General features: G+C 35.7%; 2 protein-coding genes and 1 pseudogene across 2 annotated transcripts; 2 read left to right on the top strand and 1 right to left on the bottom strand.

The window, feature by feature from the left end:
• The first annotated feature begins 5028 nt into the window (after window positions 1–5028).
• Window positions 5029–9334, top strand: LOC120279228 (annotated as a pseudogene).
• Window positions 9335–9655: 321 nt separating this feature from the next.
• Window positions 9656–13668, top strand: LOC120279229 (peptide methionine sulfoxide reductase A4, chloroplastic-like; the record flags this gene model as incomplete). Its single annotated transcript, XM_039286103.1, has 2 exons — window positions 9656–9904; window positions 13112–13668. Coding segments are annotated over 2 exons (534 nt in total), but the record flags the coding sequence as incomplete, so codon positions are not given.
• A 2698-nt stretch (window positions 13669–16366) lies between these two features.
• On the bottom strand, window positions 16367–19185 carry LOC120279381 (cationic amino acid transporter 6, chloroplastic-like). The gene is made up of 5 exons (XM_039286313.1): window positions 18783–19185; window positions 18392–18614; window positions 17946–18276; window positions 17614–17845; window positions 16367–17016 (listed from the first exon to the last, which is right to left on the bottom strand). The coding sequence occupies exons 1-5, from the start codon at window positions 19150–19152 to the stop codon at window positions 16451–16453; spliced, it is 1722 nt and encodes a 573-aa protein (XP_039142247.1). The 5' UTR covers window positions 19153–19185; the 3' UTR covers window positions 16367–16450.
• Window positions 19186–20024: the final 839 nt, after the last annotated feature.

Below are 20024 nucleotides of genomic sequence, written 5' to 3'. Positions count from 1 at the left end.
CTTTCACCACCAATCTAGCTTTTATATCTAGGAGATGCTGAATTTCCTTCATATTTCACCCTCAGTAAATCCATCTATTCTTTAAGGCCCTTTTCGCCTTTTAGGCAACTTGACTATATCAAATGTATGATTGTCATCTAAGGATTTCATTTCATCTTCCATCGCATGAATCCATTTCTTTTTTTCTTCACTTTCTATGGCCACTTTGTAATTCTCTCGGGTTCTCCCCCATCATCAAGGTCACATACTCATCGGATGGATATCCGTGGACACATGTCTCTCTCTATTAGACCTTCTAAGTGGAACTTAAGGTGGATCTTCGTGTTCATCTTCATGTTGCTCGAGTTGTATCTCGCACATCCATTCTTGGAACATCTAATTCATCTCCAAGTCGCCGATCATCATTCTGAACATCAATATCAACTCGCCTCTAGATTTGGTGTAACATGAACTCGCTCGCATTAATTAACCTCATAAGTCTTCAAGGGATCTTTCCGCCCCACCTTATCAATGTCATCAAGCATTTGGTTTTCCATGAATACCACATCACGGCTTCTAACCAGCCTTTCTTCTTCACATCGGATCATCAGCCTATACCCAAACTCATCATTATGACCATAGCCCATGAAGATACACATCGCCCTAGTCTTCTCATCAAGCTTAGACCTCTCATTTTTTGGAATATGAACAAATGCTTTGCAACCAAAAGCTCTTAAGTGGTCATAGGAAACATCCTTTCCAAAACCATACTTTATCCGGCACATCACCTTTCAAGGCCACAACAGACTAAGATTGATCACATGTGTCGCCGCACACAATGCCTCACCCCAAAACATTTGAGGTAACTCTTGCTTCCGAAAGCATGCATCTAACTCTTTCCATCAATGTTCTGCTTCATTCTCTCTCGGCCACCATTAAGTCGAGGAGTTTTTGGGAGGTGTCTTATCGTGTCTCGATTCCATGTTGTCTCACAGATGCATAAAAAGATCCACAATACTCACCACCGCTATCACTCCCCGATACATTTGAGCTTCTTACTAGACCTGCCTTTCAACCAAGGCATGGTATTCTCTCGAATTTTTTTCAAGCACCGATCTTTTGGTCTTCAAAGCATAGACCCAAAGTTTCCCGGAATGATCATCAATGAATGTCGAAAGTATAAGGCACCACCATAAGATTTTACCTTTAAAGGTCCACAAACATCTGAATGTACTAACTCAAGCAACTCTGACTTCCTCGAAGAGGGATGCTTCTAAAGGATACCCTGCTTTTGTTTTTCCCGCCATACAGCTGAGAACATCTCTCTAACTCGCGATTCTTCAATCCCGAAGCACATTCTTTTTAGCCAAGCTAGACAATCCTTTTTCACTAATACGACCAAGTCTTCGTGCCATAAGTAAGATGCCTCCATATCTCATCGCGATTCACATCATCACTAGGAACAACACTTTTCAACCAATACAACTTAGAATCTTTATTTCCACTGGGCTACAACCATGTTTCCTTTGGTAAGTTTCCATTTTTCCACTCACCAAAGCAGCTTTGTCATATCCGCTCATCATCAAACTCGCTAACCGAAATAAGATTCAAGCTTAACATCGAGAGCATACCTTACATCTTTTTAGAAGTAGCTTCATACCCATGGTAGTTTGCGATCACACATCTCCAATACCACCCACCTTTAGTAACGCCAATCGCTACCCATCTTCAATGAGCCAAAATCTCCAGATCTGAAAGATGTGAAGAATTCCTTCCTTGGTGTCACATGCAAAGTAGCACCACTATCCACAACCCAAACTTAACTCATCGGATACAATGTTGATTATATCGGCCTCCCGTGAGTAAAGACCAAATCATCGAGTAGCAGCAGCATACATAATCACCATCTTGATCCTTCTTCTCCCGCTTGCCCTTTCCCTTGTTTTTCTCGCCCATTTGAAACAATTCCTTTTTATATGCCCCATTTTGTGACAATAATGGCACTCAACATCCTCAGTATCGGGACTTGGACTTGCTTCTCGCTTATCTCTCACCTTCTCGATTTCTATGAAGATTTCTCCCCGATCTTCATGAAGCGTAACCTCCTGGGTTGAGAAGAAGAACCTTGAGCCTTCTTTCTCATCTCCTCATTAAGAGTACTACTCTTAACTGACTCTAGAGACACCATACCACATGGAGCAAAATTTATTATTGAGACCCGAAATGTCTCCCATGTATCCGTAGTGTGTTCAATGACCAAAGTCCAAGAATTTCATCCTCAAATTTAATACTCATCCCTCGATAACCCGATCAAGAAGCCTCAAACACATTCAAGTGATCCGATATGGAAGTTCCTCTTTATATCTCAAATTCATCATGGAATTCAACAAATACAATTTTGTTGTTTCTCGACTTTGAAGCATACAAAGACTCAATCTTCTCCCACAATTTTTTGGCTTCAATCTCATTAGCAATATGATTGTAAACATTATCATCAACATATTGCCGAATAAACCCACAAACTTGTTGATGTGCAAATGCCCATTCTTCATCAGATTTTGAATCTGGCTTCTTCGCAGCAAACACAGGTAAGTGCATATTTTTGACAAACAACAAATCTTTCATTTTCCCTTTCCAAAGATGATAATTGCTTCCATTCAAACTAATCATCCTGTTTGTATTTGGCTCCATCATTCAAGCAATAAAACCACTATGATCACAAAGATTGAGAACCTGTCTCTGATACCACTCTGATGGGAATTAAGCAACAATCTCAATAGATTGTAAACAAATAAACAATCCCCAAACTTGCTAGATGAAGGAGAGCAACCTAACAAGACCAAAATTGCAATCACACAAGACACCAAATTTTACGTGAAAAACCCTTAAATCAAGGGTGAAAAACCACGGGTCAATCTTGACCAATCCAAGCTCCACTATGATCAAATTCATGGTACAAGAGAGTCTCAAGAATGAGCATAAATAAAAATACAACTTGACCAAAACAATAGCTAAACACAAGCTATATTGGAAACAAAAGCAATATTCCTGTAGCTTCCGCTCGACCCTCATATCTTGAGCTAGGAGAAGCCAAATCACAAACCGTCTGGTGGAAATCAAGCTCCGCAAGTCCCGAACGTGCCCACTCAAATTTCAGCTCAATCGGACATCGCTTTGACCCTCCAAACACCAGCTTGAATTTGCTGCTCTCGCCAAATCCGAACCTCGCGAAAAATCTGCTGCTTTTTATCTTTCTGCGGCGGCTATCACCCCGGATTTTTTCACTCTCTTAACCCCTAATACGATAGAAAACACTTAATAAAGTGAACCCTAATGGGCTTGGACCATTTGGGCTTTTCTCCACATAGGACGGGAGCCCAATACCCAACAGAGAGAACATCCGTAGCACCTCTTGTGGCAGTCAAGACTTGTTGCACCATTGGTATAGCACCTAATAAATGCCGTAGATGAAAATTTGCAGGAGAAAATCTTAATAACAAAATTCAGAACCACATATTAAAATTTCAATAATAATTTTTCTTTTTTTTTTTATATAAGAAACAATTTATAACTGATATTTCATTCTCTTAATGGCTTGGTTGAGAATAATACTTAAGTTTTTCATTACTTCATGCATAACCTGAATATCGTTTTCATGGTGAGCTACAAGATCAATAATTTTAAGACTTCTATATCAGCACAGAATCCAAAATATAAACCAGCAAACAATTGAATTAATAGGGATCCAAGAAATGTCTTAAGTATCAACTACAACACCAACTGATAACCCAAAAATCCTGAATGAAATCTCCACCAGTACTGCTAAAGCCTTCAATAAATCTAAAGAACATCACAACTGGAATATAAATCTAAAAAAATAAGATAATATACAAACAAATAAAATTCATGCGCTTGCACAAACTCAAAACTTCATGCACATAAACTGTTTGTGAAAATGCTTCTAAGAAACAAAGGCTTATAAATTTTTAAAAAAATGCCAACTTGAGCCACTAGCACTGGATTTTGATCCCTCCTTGCCATCTTTGTCTTTCCCATTAAAAAACCCACCAAGATCCATCTTTTCCGATGAATTGAACTTTGAGTGATGAGACGAAAGAAGTACCTAAGTATATAGGGCGACCGACGCCGATACCAACCCCGCATCCCACGCCAAAACCCGTGAAGACTTGGCCAACCTTGAAGCTGAAGGGATTCTCCAGAGCGAAGCCCAAGTTTTCTCTTTGGCCACTCGTGATGGCATTGCGATTCTCCATTGCCAAAGCTCTGCTGCAAGGCTCTTGCTAGAAATCATTTATAGCTCTCTAATTTTTAATTTGAAATATTAGATAATTTGTATCATAAATCTATTTTTTTTTTTCTTTTTCTTTTATTTATTTATTTATTTATAGGCATTGCCAATTCACCACCATATTTGAATATTGTGATTAAAAACGTTTTTTTTAATAATATTCTCTCTGTCGTGTATTTTAACTAATTCATATTAAAAAAAATAGGTTAAAATTAATTAAAAATTAAAAATTTATATAAAATTTATATTAATTTTTTTTTAAAATTAATTATATTTAAAATATAATTTAATAAAATGTGTATTTAAATATATTTATTTAAAGTTGTAGAAATTTATAAAGGATAAATTTAGAAAAATAATATTTAATGGTTCTTGAATTATTTAAATAGACAAGTAAAAAAATTAAAAAAAAACTCTAAAATAGAATAAATAAATAAAAATGAGGGAAAATAACTTACTAATATTTATTATTTTTTAACCTCATTTTGATAGAAATTAAGCTGAAAGTCTGCTTCAAAACTAGAGCAATAAGCATCCCACAACATATTCTTTTCATAGTAGTGTCTATACCAAAAGCCCTTTGCCGCATATGTTTTTCCAATTTTCGCGAAAAAAAAAATAAAAATATTAAATTCGGTTTTAAAATGAGTATAAAAATAATATACAGGGACTAATGTGTAATTTGACGAACTATATAAGAAAACCGCCATCAAATCAAAGGCGCCAAATCATCAGTGAAAAACAAAAGAAACGCCACATCACACAACGATCGAAGAAGCACTGAAGCTCATCGTCGCTGCTCCTCAGCCTCTCGTTTTCCATGGCTTCCATACAAACCCTTCCCTCCTTTCCACCCATTGCTTCACCTTCACTACACCCAGAGCTCCTCGTCCATGGCGGCGATGGCCTCCGCTCTCCTTTTCTCCTCATCTCCATCTCATTCTGGATCTAGGAGGCAAGCGATTCGGCTAGGTTTCACCTTGAAAGCCGGGCTTGGAACCGATGCGCGGCGGGAGGAGGTTGTCATCGTTGGTGGCGGGATTGCCGGCCTCGCCACCGCTCTCTCTCTTCATAGGTCTTGTCCTCATCCTTTGGCTTTTGAAATTTTTGTGTTAGGGTTTATGAGTTTGGATCATGGGAGTAGGTTGGGTGTTCGCTCGCTGGTGCTGGAGCAGGGGGAATCGCTTCGGACGGGAGGGACATCGCTGACGCTTTTCAAGAATGGGTGGCGAGTTTTGGATGCTATTGGAGTTGGGGATGAGCTCAGGAGCCAATTCATCCCGATTCAGGGGTGATTAGAATCCCTAATTCTGCAATTTTATCTTGTTTACTGTTTTTCTTTTGGATTTTTTTTTTCTCTGATGTTGTTAATGGCGTCAGCTGTTTGCAGGATGGTGATGAGATCGGAGGATGGGAGAGAGCTGCGATCGTTCATGTTTGAAGAGGAGGCTCCGGGGTAAACCAAGTAGTTTGATTTTAGTAGGATTTTGTTTGATTTTCTCATGTATTTTGATCTAAACATGGATGGAAAGCAGGCAAGAAGTTCGAGCTGTTGAAAGAAGGCTGCTGTTGGAGACTCTTGCTAGTCGTTTGCCCGCTGGTGCAATATCTTTCTCGTCAAGGGTGAGGAAAATCGAGAAGCAGGGGATGGATGAAACTTTGCTGGAACTTGACAATGGCAACAAAGTACTTGCAAAGGTGATTGTGGTTTTCTATTGATTAGCAAGTAATCCATTGTGTAGGCATGTTACAGGTAGTGCTCTATCAGAATACACTAACACACAATTGCTTTTTTTCTGCTTATTATATCACCTTGTTTTCTCGCTGTGCTTGTCTAAAATACACTAGGTGGTCCAGAGAAGTTTGCTTATTAGTTGTTATAAATCTTAGAAACTGATTTGAAATGATCACTGGCTAATTTGTCGGATTGGATGAATTTTGAACTTATAGTAATGAATGAGAAGATGGTGCCTGAATCCCTCACAATTGTTGATGCTAGACTTTTGTAGTTGTGATGGAATGTAAACCCGACAAGTGTCACTTAACTTACTATGGAGAAACCAGATCGCAGAATTCTTTGGAAATAACTTAGAATTTTTCAAAAGCAGGAAAACAAATTCAAGAAGGTGGGGTTGCATGGGCATTTGGAATTATGAGATTCATACTATCTGTTGGACTGTATGTCTGTACCCATTTAAGAATGCTCACAAAATTGGTTTGTCAGGCAGTCACAGTTTAGTTCCATTATATATGTCTCATACCAGGAGAATCCTACAAGACTGTTGTTACAATCAATGGTAATGGATCTTTTAAGACTGAAAGGCAATCTGATTTGTGAATGGGATATTGTTATCTCAAGAAGAAGTAGAAGAAGAAGAAGCTGTTAGTCCCAACTATTTTGGGTTGGCTATGTGAATCTTTCCCTTGTAGATATTGTTATATGATGGAATTATTTGCTAGATTTTGCCTTTTATTGGATTTTTTGAGAACAACTTATGTCATTTAACTAGACTGTGTTTAAATATTTCAAGATAAATGCAAAATCTTACTTTTTTTTTTATTATTGGTGTCATGGACAAAAAAATAATTTTCTTGCTACTCTTGATGACAGATTGTGATCGGCTGTGATGGTGTGCGCTCACCAATAGCAAAATGGATGGGATTTGCAGAACCTAACTATGTTGGGCATTGTGCGTTTTGAGGCCTTGCGCTCTATCCTGAAGGACAACCATTCAAACAAAAAGTTAATTATATTTATGGAAGAGGCTTGCTGGGCAGGTTATGTTCCAGTTTCTACCACAAAAGTCTATTGGTTCATCCCTGTTTCAACAGCCTCACTCCAGGTTTTTATTTTATCTTGAATTGTAGTTGAAAATGTCTCTAATATTTTCTCAGCTCTTACAGAAACAGAAAGTTATTAGCTATCTTGATCAATCATCTATGATCTGGAAGTCTAATTGTCTCACATAACAAATCATATTGAAAGATCATGATATTCGTAAAGCTGGAACCTTATCCAGTTGTAGCAGTATGCTAAGGAAATGAGTCTATGTTGCAAGTCATATTAACCCAAATATCAAGAGCATTTGTCCAATAGTTTGTATGTGGGTTTTTATTCCTGACAGAGTGACAGTTGTCCAAAGATTTGATTAAATGATATTGTCATATTCTGCCTACAGCATTAACTTCCCAGTGGGCTTTCTGTAGGTGGGCTTTTTGTTGTCTCTAGATTTGGTTGCTCTCTGAGTTTATTCACTGCTCTCCCGTACTCTATTACCTGAAAGATAATCTTACCACTGAGGATTTAAAATTTTCCACTCTGTGCCAGGACCAAAGATCACTGACCCAGCTCTTCTGAAGAAAGAGGCCACAATACTGGTGAGTAGTTTGCCTCAGGAGCCCTTGGACGTCATTCATAAAACCCCTGACGATGTTGTTATTAAGACACCGTTCGTTGATCGATGGCTTTGGCCAGGCTCAAGCCCGCCAGCTTCTACAAACAATGTTGTGGTAGTTGGTGATGCTTGGCATCCTATGACACCAAATCTCGGGCAAGGTGCTTGTTGTGCTTTAGAAGATGCCATTGTTCTATCAAGAAAGCTCGCAGGTGCAATCAAGAATGGACCAGAAAGCATAGATAAAGCTCTCAGAGATTACAGTCTGGAGAGATGGCCCCTGGATTTTCCCATTAACAATCCGTGCCAACCTTGTGGGGGTGCTATTGCAGTGGGGCAAGCAAAAGTAGGTTTCCTTATTTCCTAGATGCATGTTGTTTTGTTGGCCACACAATACGCTTTTTTGATGTGTATCTTTGAAATGTGTACTCAACCTTACATCTCTGCCCTATATTATATTGTATCTGAAACTAGTGGATTGTGTAATACATTTTTGTGGCCATGATATGAATACAAACAAATTCAATCTTCTGGGGATCTGATGATCAACTACATTTTTGGTGTCTTTTTTTGTTTTTTTTTTTTTATTTTTAAATTATCAAGCATGTGACTACAAGTATTTGCAATGGGGCATTTAACATACTTGAGTTCTTTTATTAGTCATTTTGCACATGGGTGATTTTCTATGGTTCATTTGGTGGTACTGGTTACCCATATCTTTTGGCTTTTTGAGTGAAATTTCTATTGCAGATATAGTCTTTCTCTTAGTTAGTATGGATATCAAAATCAATCTAGGCTTGTGCTTTGAGTTTTGTATCTTTTTGTTTTTTTGTTTTGTTTTTAATTGGTTTATTCTGAATGTGGGATTCTGTTAGTCTGTTGATGTAATCATCCTTCATGTAATAGGAGCACAATTAATTTGGGAATTTTTTTTTTTTCCAGTGATTATTTGTTCAAACTTCTGCTTATTGGAGATTCTGGAGTTGGCAAATCGTGTCTCCTTTTGGAGATTTGCGGTAAGGAACAAATGCCTTTTGGTTTTTGCAGCATGTTTTTAATTGAAATTATGTGTCATTTTGAAGTAATCTGCTTTGGATAATTATTCTCCACATCTCGACTAGTATGTCTTGTGTTTAATATGCCAATTGGGTTATTTGTGGTGGGGTAACTATGTGAATTGCTGAATTCTATCAAGGCTGTGCTTTTTTATGTTCATAGAAATCATGTATGTATCTCATATAACCTTAAGCTCCATGGTATTAATAAACTGTTGTTGTGTCCTTTAGAAGTGTGATGTAAATTGTGAAAATATCTTCTCAGAGCAAAAAGATCCTAAGATAATGACAGCATAGAAAACAAGTGCAAATCATCGTATCCCTCTATAGTTGTTTTGTCAAACTTTGGTATGCATTTGTGTGGGTGCTTGTGCTAAAATTTTTTTGCAACCTTGTACTTGTTGGCTAAGTAATGTTTTATGTGTACCTTTATTGAGCTGCTCTATAATGTTTTGAATGCAGAGTTCTTTTGTTTCAGTGTTCTTTTGTCACATTAGCACAAACTTTCTGTGAGGAACTACTGTTTAATTGTGTGTTATTATTGGCAGGATGATTCATACTTGGAGAGCTACATCAGCACAATCGGAGTTGACTTTGTAAGTTTGGCTCTGTTTCCGTTTAGGATTTTGACTTTTTCAAGTTTAATGTATATTGATTTTTATCTATATTTTGTTGAAAATACGCACTGTTGAGCAGGGTGGGAAGACCATAAAACTCCAGATTGTGAGTTCCCTAAAATTCTTTCCTTTCTTTGTCTTATATGTTGTTGTGCTATTCTTTTTGTGGCTCTTTTTATATGCGCACCTTTTCAAATTTTAAAACAAGAAATAGTGTAATTTAAAGGATTTATAACATGGGTAGGGTAGCAGAATGTGACTAATCTTTGACTGGAAAATAGGGGCCTGCTGTTTTAATCCAACGCGCAACTTTGCAAATTCATTGGAGTGGTCCTTGAGCTTGCGTTTCAGAGAGGACCCGGAGTGACGAAGACTGAGGTCGGGTATTCCCAGGGTACTATGCACCAGCTGATGTATGAGGATGTGTGTACGGGGACTACGAATCACTCGGAGATCGTCCGTGTTCAGTATGATCTTGGGCAGTGTGCCTACGAGGATTTGCTTGAAGCATTCTGGGCTCGCCATGATCCGACCACGCTTAATCGTCAGGTGAGCAGACGCCATTCTTGGGGCTTGTGTTTTCTTTCAGGATATGCTTGTTTGATTTTACTGGTTTGTTTGGCTATGTGTTTGGTGAGTCCTGAATTCATTTAAAGCATTGGCCTTTGAACTGATTTGTGGGGATGTTTGTATATTGAATTCACTGTGCAGTGTATACCAGCTGTCTGAACTCCAATAATGTTTTGACCGTAAAACTCATATAAAATTTTGAATTCCCCAAAATTGTTTGGTGAACTGTGGGTAGATTGGTGAACCTGATGTTAACTGATATGTTAAAGACTTCTAAGGTGATCCTGATGGGATATTATCCACTTAAAAAGTGCCTTAAATTTGTTCACCGATTAACATGCCTGCACCATAGCTTAGCTGTCAGACATGCATGTACGAATGCACAAAATTTTTTGACAAATTAACATGTCTAGTGTCTACGCTATAGCTTACATCTCGTTGCTTCAGATGCAAGTACAAATGAGAATTTTATTAAACGATGAGAGGTAAGCTATGGTGTAGGCATGTTAATTTTGTCAAAAATGGTGTGCTTTCATACACGCATGTCTAACAATGATAGTATCTAGTTTTGTTAGAAACACAGAATTTTAACAAAGCAATAGCTCATTTCCCTGTGAAAGTTTTCCATGTTGTATGTACTGGTCAAGAGGTGTGCCTATGTTTTCTATAGATTGATGGCAGAAAGCTGAATCAGCAAGTAGTGAGTGGGTGCTCTCCTTTTGGAAAATTATAGGGATAAGATAGTTGGGGCCTTATTTGCATTGTATTTGGACATAAGTCACATGTTCTTGTTGCATGGATATAAAATATCTGGGTGGGCATGGAGAGTATCTGAAATTTAAAGATGAAGTTTTTGATATGTCATATAGATTTCAGGCTTGAAATTGAATAGAAGCCAAGGGCAGCAGAATAACTTTTGTGATATGTTTATTAATAAATGTTCATTTTCTTCATAGGTTAATGCTCTGCTTATTTTTCTTAAGCCAATCTTGTTTAACTTTTGTTAATATGGTAAACCTAAAACTGAACTTTAACTGAGTATGCATTAGGTGTCCTGTAAATTTAAACCAAATTATTGGTTGATTCCTAATAAATTGGGACCTTGATCAAGGCAAGATGTGATCATGTGAGAATGAATCTATACGAGGGCGACTGGGCTTCAAATTAATGTGTCATGCTAGTAATTTGTTGAATGTTTTTAATGTTAATTAAATAAGAATATTGCTGTTGCAAAATTCCCAGATTTTGCCTATAAATTGATTTTATCTTGTGGATCATGGTGGGAAGAAACCTTATTAGGAATGGGGTTTGAAATGGTAGCAAAATTTAGTTTCAATTAAAGTTAAATTAAATTGAGTTATGGTAATCTTTCCAAACTTTTGAAGAGGTCGAAAAGAATAAAAAACAAAGAATTGAGACATGTCTAGTGTTTTGTTTTTCATGGGACTGAGCAGAGAATGGTGACTAACCAGGATAAATTTCTCGTCTTGTCTACTGACTTTGAATAATAGAATGGTAGCGTTAAAATTAAGTAAATAATTGGATTATGTTTAATATTCTTGTGAAAGTTAATATGATATCATTTTTAGAATAAGGAATGAAACAGAACCTTTGTGCTGGTTGCAATATGTACTAAAAAAACCGCCAGTTTAAGACATCAAAAAAGATAATAACTTACGGGGATATAAACCGCTTTGAGACTTTTTGTTTTTTCTTTTCTTTTCCAAAGTTCTTTCACTTTTGAATGTTCAAAATATTACCAATGTGGTATCTGACATGGGCGAAGAATTTGATTGGCATTACAATTTGTGGTAACCAGTCTTAACTAACATTTAGAATACAACTTGGGATTGATATGCTTCGCTTGTCTGCATGATGCAAGGCTTGAATGAAGGGTAAATCAAATTCCAACGTCCAGAGTTTAAATTGGTTGTGGGTGATATTGTGATCCTTTGCATCTAATGAGTAAAATTCCTTTTCTTATTATTCAGTTGACAATGTGTTTCTTGGAACCACATTGTGAATTGGTTGATCTGTTGTTGTAATCTGGAAGATGATATTTCTGTGATCCATGTCTTATAGGAGTTGCTTCAGCCAACTGCAAGTCTCAAAACAGGGATTATTTGCGTTATAATCTCATTTAGGGATCAGGGGCTCGATGCTGGACAGCTTTGTTTGAATTCTATAATAGTGCGAAGCCCATAATAAGGACATGTTAGTGGAGATGGTTGATAAACTTAATATGCACATAGTGATCATCACGGAAAACTTAAGGATTCATTTTTGATGGGCCTAACACTGTCTATATGACAGAATATTTTTCTAGTATTATTTACGAAAATGAGCATGATTGATATTTAAAAGTGGAAATTCAGCCGAGTTAACCGAGCATATTAGCTAGATGAGAAACCCAGACTAATATATTGATATTCAAATCTTTATTTTACAAATTGATTGATGTAGGACTATTAGTTACTCTAATAAGGAGCACTTAAGCTTCTTCATCCATCATCAGCATTGAGTCTACATGGTGATTTTAATAGTTTGCAGTATGTTTCTGCTGCAGGTCTAAACAAAAACTGTTTTATTATTAAAATTTCTAGATGAATCTTTTGAAGTGATTTAACAATGTTTGCTAGACTTGGAATGTGGAACATTCCTTCTGGAAAATGACAAGTGAAAATAACTTGTGCTTTGATACTAGTGGTGCTATTTTACCTTCTTTTTAGTCCTCTAGTGACTTTTACTAACTGGATTAACTTTCTCCTGAATACTTGATTTCATTTTGAGAAAGGTCAGGTGGCTCCTGTGGTCCAATGCTACTTTCTCGGATTCCTTTCATTTTAATATACTTTAGAAAAAGAAACTTATGCCATGTTAAATGCCCTTTTTATTTGTATAAAGCATGTGGAGAATATGTAAGGCTTCAGTTTAACTGAATGCTTCCTGAGACATTTTTCTCTAGTGTTTTTTTTTTCCTGAAGGATGTTTTTCACCCATACTCCAGTCAATTTTTGTGGTCATTGCTGAAATGTAGGACACAAATCCATATGCAAATATCATGTGTCTTGCAGTTATTCCTCGCATTTGTACTAGCTACTAATTCTTTCTTTTTGTTCCATGTGATCTTCATAGCTGAATATAGTCCCTACAGGAGAATATTTACACCTCGCTCACTGCATGCAGGGCAATGATGTTGGAACTCAGTACAGGTCTGGCATATATGTCTACACGCCTGAGCAAGAGACGGCTACAAGGGAGTCCTTGGAGAACCACCAGAAGCTCCTGAACAGGAAGATTGTCACAGAGATCCTCCCGGCAAAGAAATTCTACAAAGCCAAGGAGTACCATCAACAATACCTAGAGAAAGGCGGCCGCTCCAGTTTCAAACAATCTGCTTCCAAATGTTGCAATGATCCTATCGTTGTTACGGTTAGGTTAACGCACTTCAATATTACTATCAATCATTGATTATATCGACTGCTCTAGGCGGCGTTTGGATTATATCGACTGCTCTAGGTGGCGTTTGGATCGCGGTAATGTGAAAACATTACCGAGAATCTGGTGGTAATGTATTCAGATTACCTTGTTTGGTTAACAGTGGTAATGTTGATGGTAATGTTAGATTACCAATAGTATGATTACCACCAAAATAGGTGTTCATCCAGATTACCGGTGGTAACGTGTAATGTTTTTTTCCAATTATGCCCCCACTCATTTAATCTAATTCTTTATTACACTCATTATCAAAACTCTAGTTTTTATTTTCTTTTATTATTTTTTTATATTATAATTTAATTATTTATTTATCTAAATACTCTAAATTAAGTTTTTCAAATGTTTATACATGGGTATTTTGGTAAATACAAAGGTATTTTAAAAAATTGTGAAAAAATAATTTTGATATTATAATTTAATTATTTATTTATTTAAATACTTTAAATTAAAATTTTCAAAATTTTATATATAGGGGTATTTTGGTAAAGACAAAGGTATTTTAAAAAAATGTGAAAAAATAATTTTTAATATTATAATTTAATTATTTATTTATCTAAACACTTAAAATTATATTTTTCAAAATTTTATATTTAGGGGTAATTTGGTAAATACAAAGGTATTTTTAAAATTTTGTAAAAAAATAATTTGTAATATTATAATTTAATTATTGATTTATTTAAATACTTTAAATTATATTTTTCAAAATTTTATATGTAAGGGTATTTTGGTAAATTTGACATATTACTGAGGTGATTACCATGACCAACCAAACATGGTAATGAAATATTATTAGTAATCTAAATTCTGAACCAAACATGGTAATTTCACATTACCATAACATTCCCGGACATATAACATTCCCGATTACATTACCATGTTAATCTCATTACCATGGTAATATATCATTACTGCGAACCAAACGTCTCCTAAGAGTAATCCTTTCTTGTAAGTATATAAACATTATTGAGCCTTTGCTTTGTATCTCTGCACATGCTCATTTGAGCAGCATATTACTATTTTATGGTTCTGGTATTGTTTATAGGGCATCAAACAAAGATCAGAAGTTGAGTATTTAAGTTTTCTATGGTTCTCTGTATTCTGATGTATTTAAACCTGAGATCTGATTTTTGAATGCCTCTTCCATGCTATTCTATTTCAAATAGATTAATTCTATGTGCACGTAAAAGGTCACTCGAAATGTGACTCAAAAGCTAACCCCTTGGGGTTAGCTTTTGGGTCACATTTCGGGAGATCTATTATGTACACAGCATTACTCTTTCAGATATTCATTGCCCTTGAATGTTGATGTATAGATTTGAGGAATGCTAAACCCACCGAAACCATTGCCCGAACTTACTTCCCGAATGACATAGCTGGCCATGTGACTCATCCCACTCATTCTCTCTCCTAACGAGCATAATTCTACTTTCTCTTCACGGGCTCAAAAACAACTCTCCATCCTTGCCCTCAGTCCATTGCCATTCCTAAGTCCTTCCATGGCTTGAGATACAGCACCGTGGATGTTTGTGGGTTTAAATTTTGATCAGATTTTACTTATCAACATTGCGTTGTTATTACCATACTTGTGCTGGCATTTTTTTTTAATTCATTGGGACATAATTTAAGATATTTGATGAAATTGACTCTCATTCACACAGCCTATAGTTGCTCTTAAGTATCAAGATAATGCGCAATGAAACATCAAGCCTTGACAATGGTGAATAAAAATTCTCAAAGATCAGATTTTTTTTTTTTTTGTGTAGAGCAAAAATACCAATATTTGATACAAACCATTCTTAGGGGCAGAAAGAAAAAAATTTGAACTATGAAAACCAATCTTATATTGTTTCTTTCATAGAAAAAAATATCATTTCCAATGCTTCCATTTGTTTCCCCAGGAGTGTTTCTTTGATCCCATTAACAGATCCTAGAATGCCATAATTTTTGAAAGCAAATACGAACTCATAAATAAATCCAACAAATCCAAACAAATAAATCCAAAATTTACACTCATAAATAGCAAATAGGAACTCATAACAAAATCCTAACCGTAAGTTCTAGAATCCTTGGAATTTACTCAAAATTGTGACCAAATCTTGATCCCAATGAAGCACAAAAAACATTAAAAACAAAAAAAAAAACAAAACAAAAACAAAATAAAAATGATTTTTCATGAGAAAACCGCACTGCGGCACTCGGCCAACTCCATCCTCTCCAAAGCATTAAACAAATCGTCGAACATCTTCAGTGCATCCCTCTCCTCAACATCGAACCCCCTTCTCTACATTGTCCAACCCACCTTGAAAGACCCCACCAGATAGTTGTCGTTTTTCTGCAGAGTAGAGTGACATGCGGGATGGAGCTAGGACTCGAAGACGCCGTGGCCGAGGTTGCAGGTGTCACCACGAGGGCAAGATTGGTCACGGCGGAAGTTGGGGCAGGGGATACCAAAGTAGGGCGGAGTATGGAAAACAGCGGTTCGTTATGGCGGCTAGCTTTGAGATCTGAGGTGAAGAGGATGGATAGATGAGAGCAAGGAGATGGAGATGGGAGCAAGGCGATGAAGATGATGAGCTTTGACGCTTTTTTTTTTAAATTTAAATGAAAGAAATGAGCTAATGAGGAGAGAGAGTGGTGAGCCATGTCATTGGGGAAGTAAGTTCGGGCAATGGTTTCGGTGTGTTTAGCATTACTCGTGTATAGTGCACAATTTCTTGTTTCTTTTTAGTATTTTAGGTGATGTTTGGTTCATAGTTCAATTACTACCTGATTTTTGGTAATGTTTTCATATTACCGCAAATCAAACGGTTGTTTAGCATTTAGTTTTTCATAAAATGAGTTTCTTTTCAAAATTTTGTATCCTTGGAGAGTTTTTCATAAATTAAAATTTGTTAATACCCAATGAAAAAAAAAAGAAAGATATTTTCTAGAGAGACAATGACAAAACATTTAAGTTCAAGATCTCTCTAATCACCATCCAAAGTATTCCCACTTACAAGAAACCAAACCAAGATAAAATTAAATTAATCAACCAAGCTGAACTTCCAGCTTTGTCTGAACAATTGCTGTAAGTGAGTTTCCATCATGTAAGTCCACTTCCAAACCCACCTCCTCCTCTGCATGGTAAGTTGAATGCACTCCATATAACACGTAGAACAAAGTCACCACAAAACTCCAAATTCCAAACCTCTGAAATGCCTTCTTATTCAAAGAATTCATCAGGAAAACATTGAGAAAAATTGAGCATGCTGCTGGCCATGGCATCAATGGCACTGACCACTCTGATGGCCTATGATAACAAGGAACAAACCGATGAAAAATGGCGGTAACGATGACGGAGGCAAAGCCGAAGATGATGAGTCCCCATAAACAATCTCCATTGAACTTCCATGATAATGAGAAGCCAATGGATGTTAATGAGAGGATGAGGAGGAAGAGAATGGTCGGAAAAGGGTTGCCGGAGCTTAGCTTTACGTATCTTCGGTAAATTAGAGCATTTGCTACTAAGTAGAAGACTACCAGTGTGCCAATTGAGATCATCTCTAAAACTATTTCAAGGTCTGTGAAGAGTGCAATTGAAGCAGTGCATATCCCTGTCATGTAATTCACACTTGTTAATTTAATTATGTTTTGTTGTTTGTTTTTATGTTGATTTATAGATTAAGATAGTTTTTATGTTTGCAAGATGTTTAAAGTCATGAGTTGCAGAAAAGAAGTAAAAAAAAAAAAAGAGAGTAATTTTTCATTGTTAATTTCTTTCAGCTTATTGAATTTAATTTTGAAGACAGCATGAAATCAAGGTGAATAAATTCTTCAGAGTTGTTATATTTGAATAGAAACTGCAGAAAAATAATCTTCTTAATTAATTAATTAATTATTGTGTTTGCATTTTTTAAGGCTCATTGAATCAAACGTGAAATCAAGGTTGAAAGAATTCTTATATATATAATAAGACTTACAATTGATCCTTTTAAGCAAATTATAAACTTTTTATGATCACTTCAGATATTATTTCTTTAATTTTGACAGCATGAAATCAAGATAGATGCACATCATGAACTCTTAAGACTAATCAAAACTGATCTTTTCTCATGAAAATTAATTATAAAATATGATATAAAACTCCATTTTTTCTTGAAGCATGAAATAAAGATGAAATTAATGATAAAAAAAAAAACCAAAATACCTACCCAAAAAGATAGTAGCATTCAAAGGAGTACCAGTAAAAGGATGAACTTTGGCTAACCAAACAGGCACAAGCCTAGCTCTCCCAATAACACACAAGTATCTAGCTTGCCCAAGCATGGCCACAAGAAGAGATGCAACAATGCCTAAACTCGCTCCGGCACCAACGACATTGCTCGCCCATTTCCATCCAACTGTATTTTGAAATGCCGATGAAAATGAAGCATTCTCCATTATCTGCATCAAATCACAAACAATATATATATAGCAATTAATCTATCAATATATATATATATATATATCTTAATTGTTAATGTTTAATTCTGGTTTTTTGTACCTCATTGTAAGGCATCATGGAGGACAAAGCCAAAGACATTAAGCAATACAAGACGGAGACGATGATAACTGATCCGGTAATACCGATCGGAAGGTTCTTGGAAGGATTTTTTATTTCTTCTGCCAAGGTTGAGACTGTATCATAACCAATGTAGCTAAAATAAACAGTGGCTGCTCCATTTAGAATTCCTCTAACTCCAAAAGGTGCCAACCCTTTAGGCCTTACTAAATTCTTTGAACTCCCATTGCAGAAACCAGCAACTATTATGAACCCAAAGAACATCAAATGGAACACTGTCATCACTAAGTTCAGCACTGAACTCTCCTTTGTACTGCAATTCATCAATCAATTAAAATAAATAAATAAATAAAGTGATGTTTGAGCTACTCCACTAACTCATAATCAAAAAAATACAAAAAATAAAGTTCAGTGAAAAGATAACACACCTATGACACAAGCAAAGAGTGAGGATTAAAACAAGAGCAACAGCAGTGAAATCAAGAGAGCTATAACCCTTTGGCAATCCATTCACTTCAATCCTCCATGAATTTGGATTATTTGAACCAAAAGTGCAGCTCAAATACTCGGTAAAGCTTCTCGCCACGGCCGCGTTCGATAAAACATACTCCATCAATATGTTTGCTCCTCCAAAATATCCAACAAACTCACCTAATCATATTGTTACATATATATTAAGATGTTATCTCATGTATATATATATATATATATATATATATTTCACATACATACAATGATTTTGTTAGTAAGACTATATATATTGATTAAGCATCAATATAAAGAGGTGTGAATATATCTACAATGATCATAAAATCATACCGAAAGTGACTCTTAGATAACTAAAAGCACCACCGGCGACGGGAACTTCGACGGAGAACTCAGTATAGCAAAAGGAAGAAAGAAGAGCGGAAACTCCGGCAATGATATAAGAGACAAAGACCGAAGGGCCGGCAATTGTATGAGCTACATGACCGGTAGTGACGAAAACTCCGGCACCGAGCATGCCACCGACACCAAGAGCAACAAGATCATACCAATCAAGCTTCTTCTTCATATCAGCACCTGATCTTTGCCTCACTTGGTTGAGTTCTTGGTCTGGTGTCCAAGTTATTAGCATTCTTTTTTTGAGTTTGTGGGGAGTTTTGGTGATTGAATGAAGAATGGTTGAGAAGTATGAAGATGATGACATGGTGGAGTTCTTTGGTAATTAAGTTGGTGTACATAATAGCATTTGCATGCATATATATATATATATATATGATATTATATGGATTTAGGAGTAGTAGATGGGAGGATAAGTTTGGAAGGTTGATGAATCTTTAATATTGGGATATAATATTAACAAGTTGGTGTTGATTTGTGGATGTGAGTACTTGATCAAGCTTTAGATATGGAAAGTGAAGAGATTCTTTGGGTTTGTGGTTTGAGGTTTGATTTATGAATTGTGATTAGGCGGTGATTGTATATTGATTTTGAGTCATGAACAAAATGATTAGATAGTAAAAGGGTAGTGAAATTGGTATCACTTCAATGTCAGAAGTGGAGGGAAGTGTTGGAAGTTTTGGAAGTGGGGGGTGGTGGGAAGTGGTATTAAAATAATAAAAATTATAATTATATATCTATGTTAAAACTTCACTTTGTTTAATTATTTTTTTTTTTAATTCTCAATCAATCTTATTTATAAAAAATTATATTTCTATATTTAATATTTATTTAATATAATTGCATTCTAACAAAAGATAGCAAGAGTTATCTCTTAAAAATCTTTTTTTTTCATACATGATATATATATATATATATTCTTAAAAAAATAATTAATTTTATTATTATCAAAATGAAGAATAATACAAGGATAAGGTTCACAAATATTAATTGCATTATTCTAAACAATTATTCAATTACGAAGACCTATTATCATTTTTTGACTCCACCTTTGGTAGCATGTTCAAAAAAAGGAATAACTTGCATTTTTTTTATTAATCAAAAAATTAAAAATTAAAAAATAAAAAAAAAAAGAAAGAATAAAGAACCTTGAAGAACTAATCTCTTATGCCATCCGAA

This window comes from Dioscorea cayenensis, chromosome 16, assembly GCF_009730915.1.
Source record: "Dioscorea cayenensis subsp. rotundata cultivar TDr96_F1 chromosome 16, TDr96_F1_v2_PseudoChromosome.rev07_lg8_w22 25.fasta, whole genome shotgun sequence".
In the NCBI taxonomy this organism is placed as follows: domain Eukaryota; kingdom Viridiplantae; phylum Streptophyta; class Magnoliopsida; order Dioscoreales; family Dioscoreaceae; genus Dioscorea; species Dioscorea cayenensis.
The sequence above is the reverse complement of the archived record's forward strand: the minus strand, read 5'-3'. Positions and strand labels throughout refer to the sequence as shown.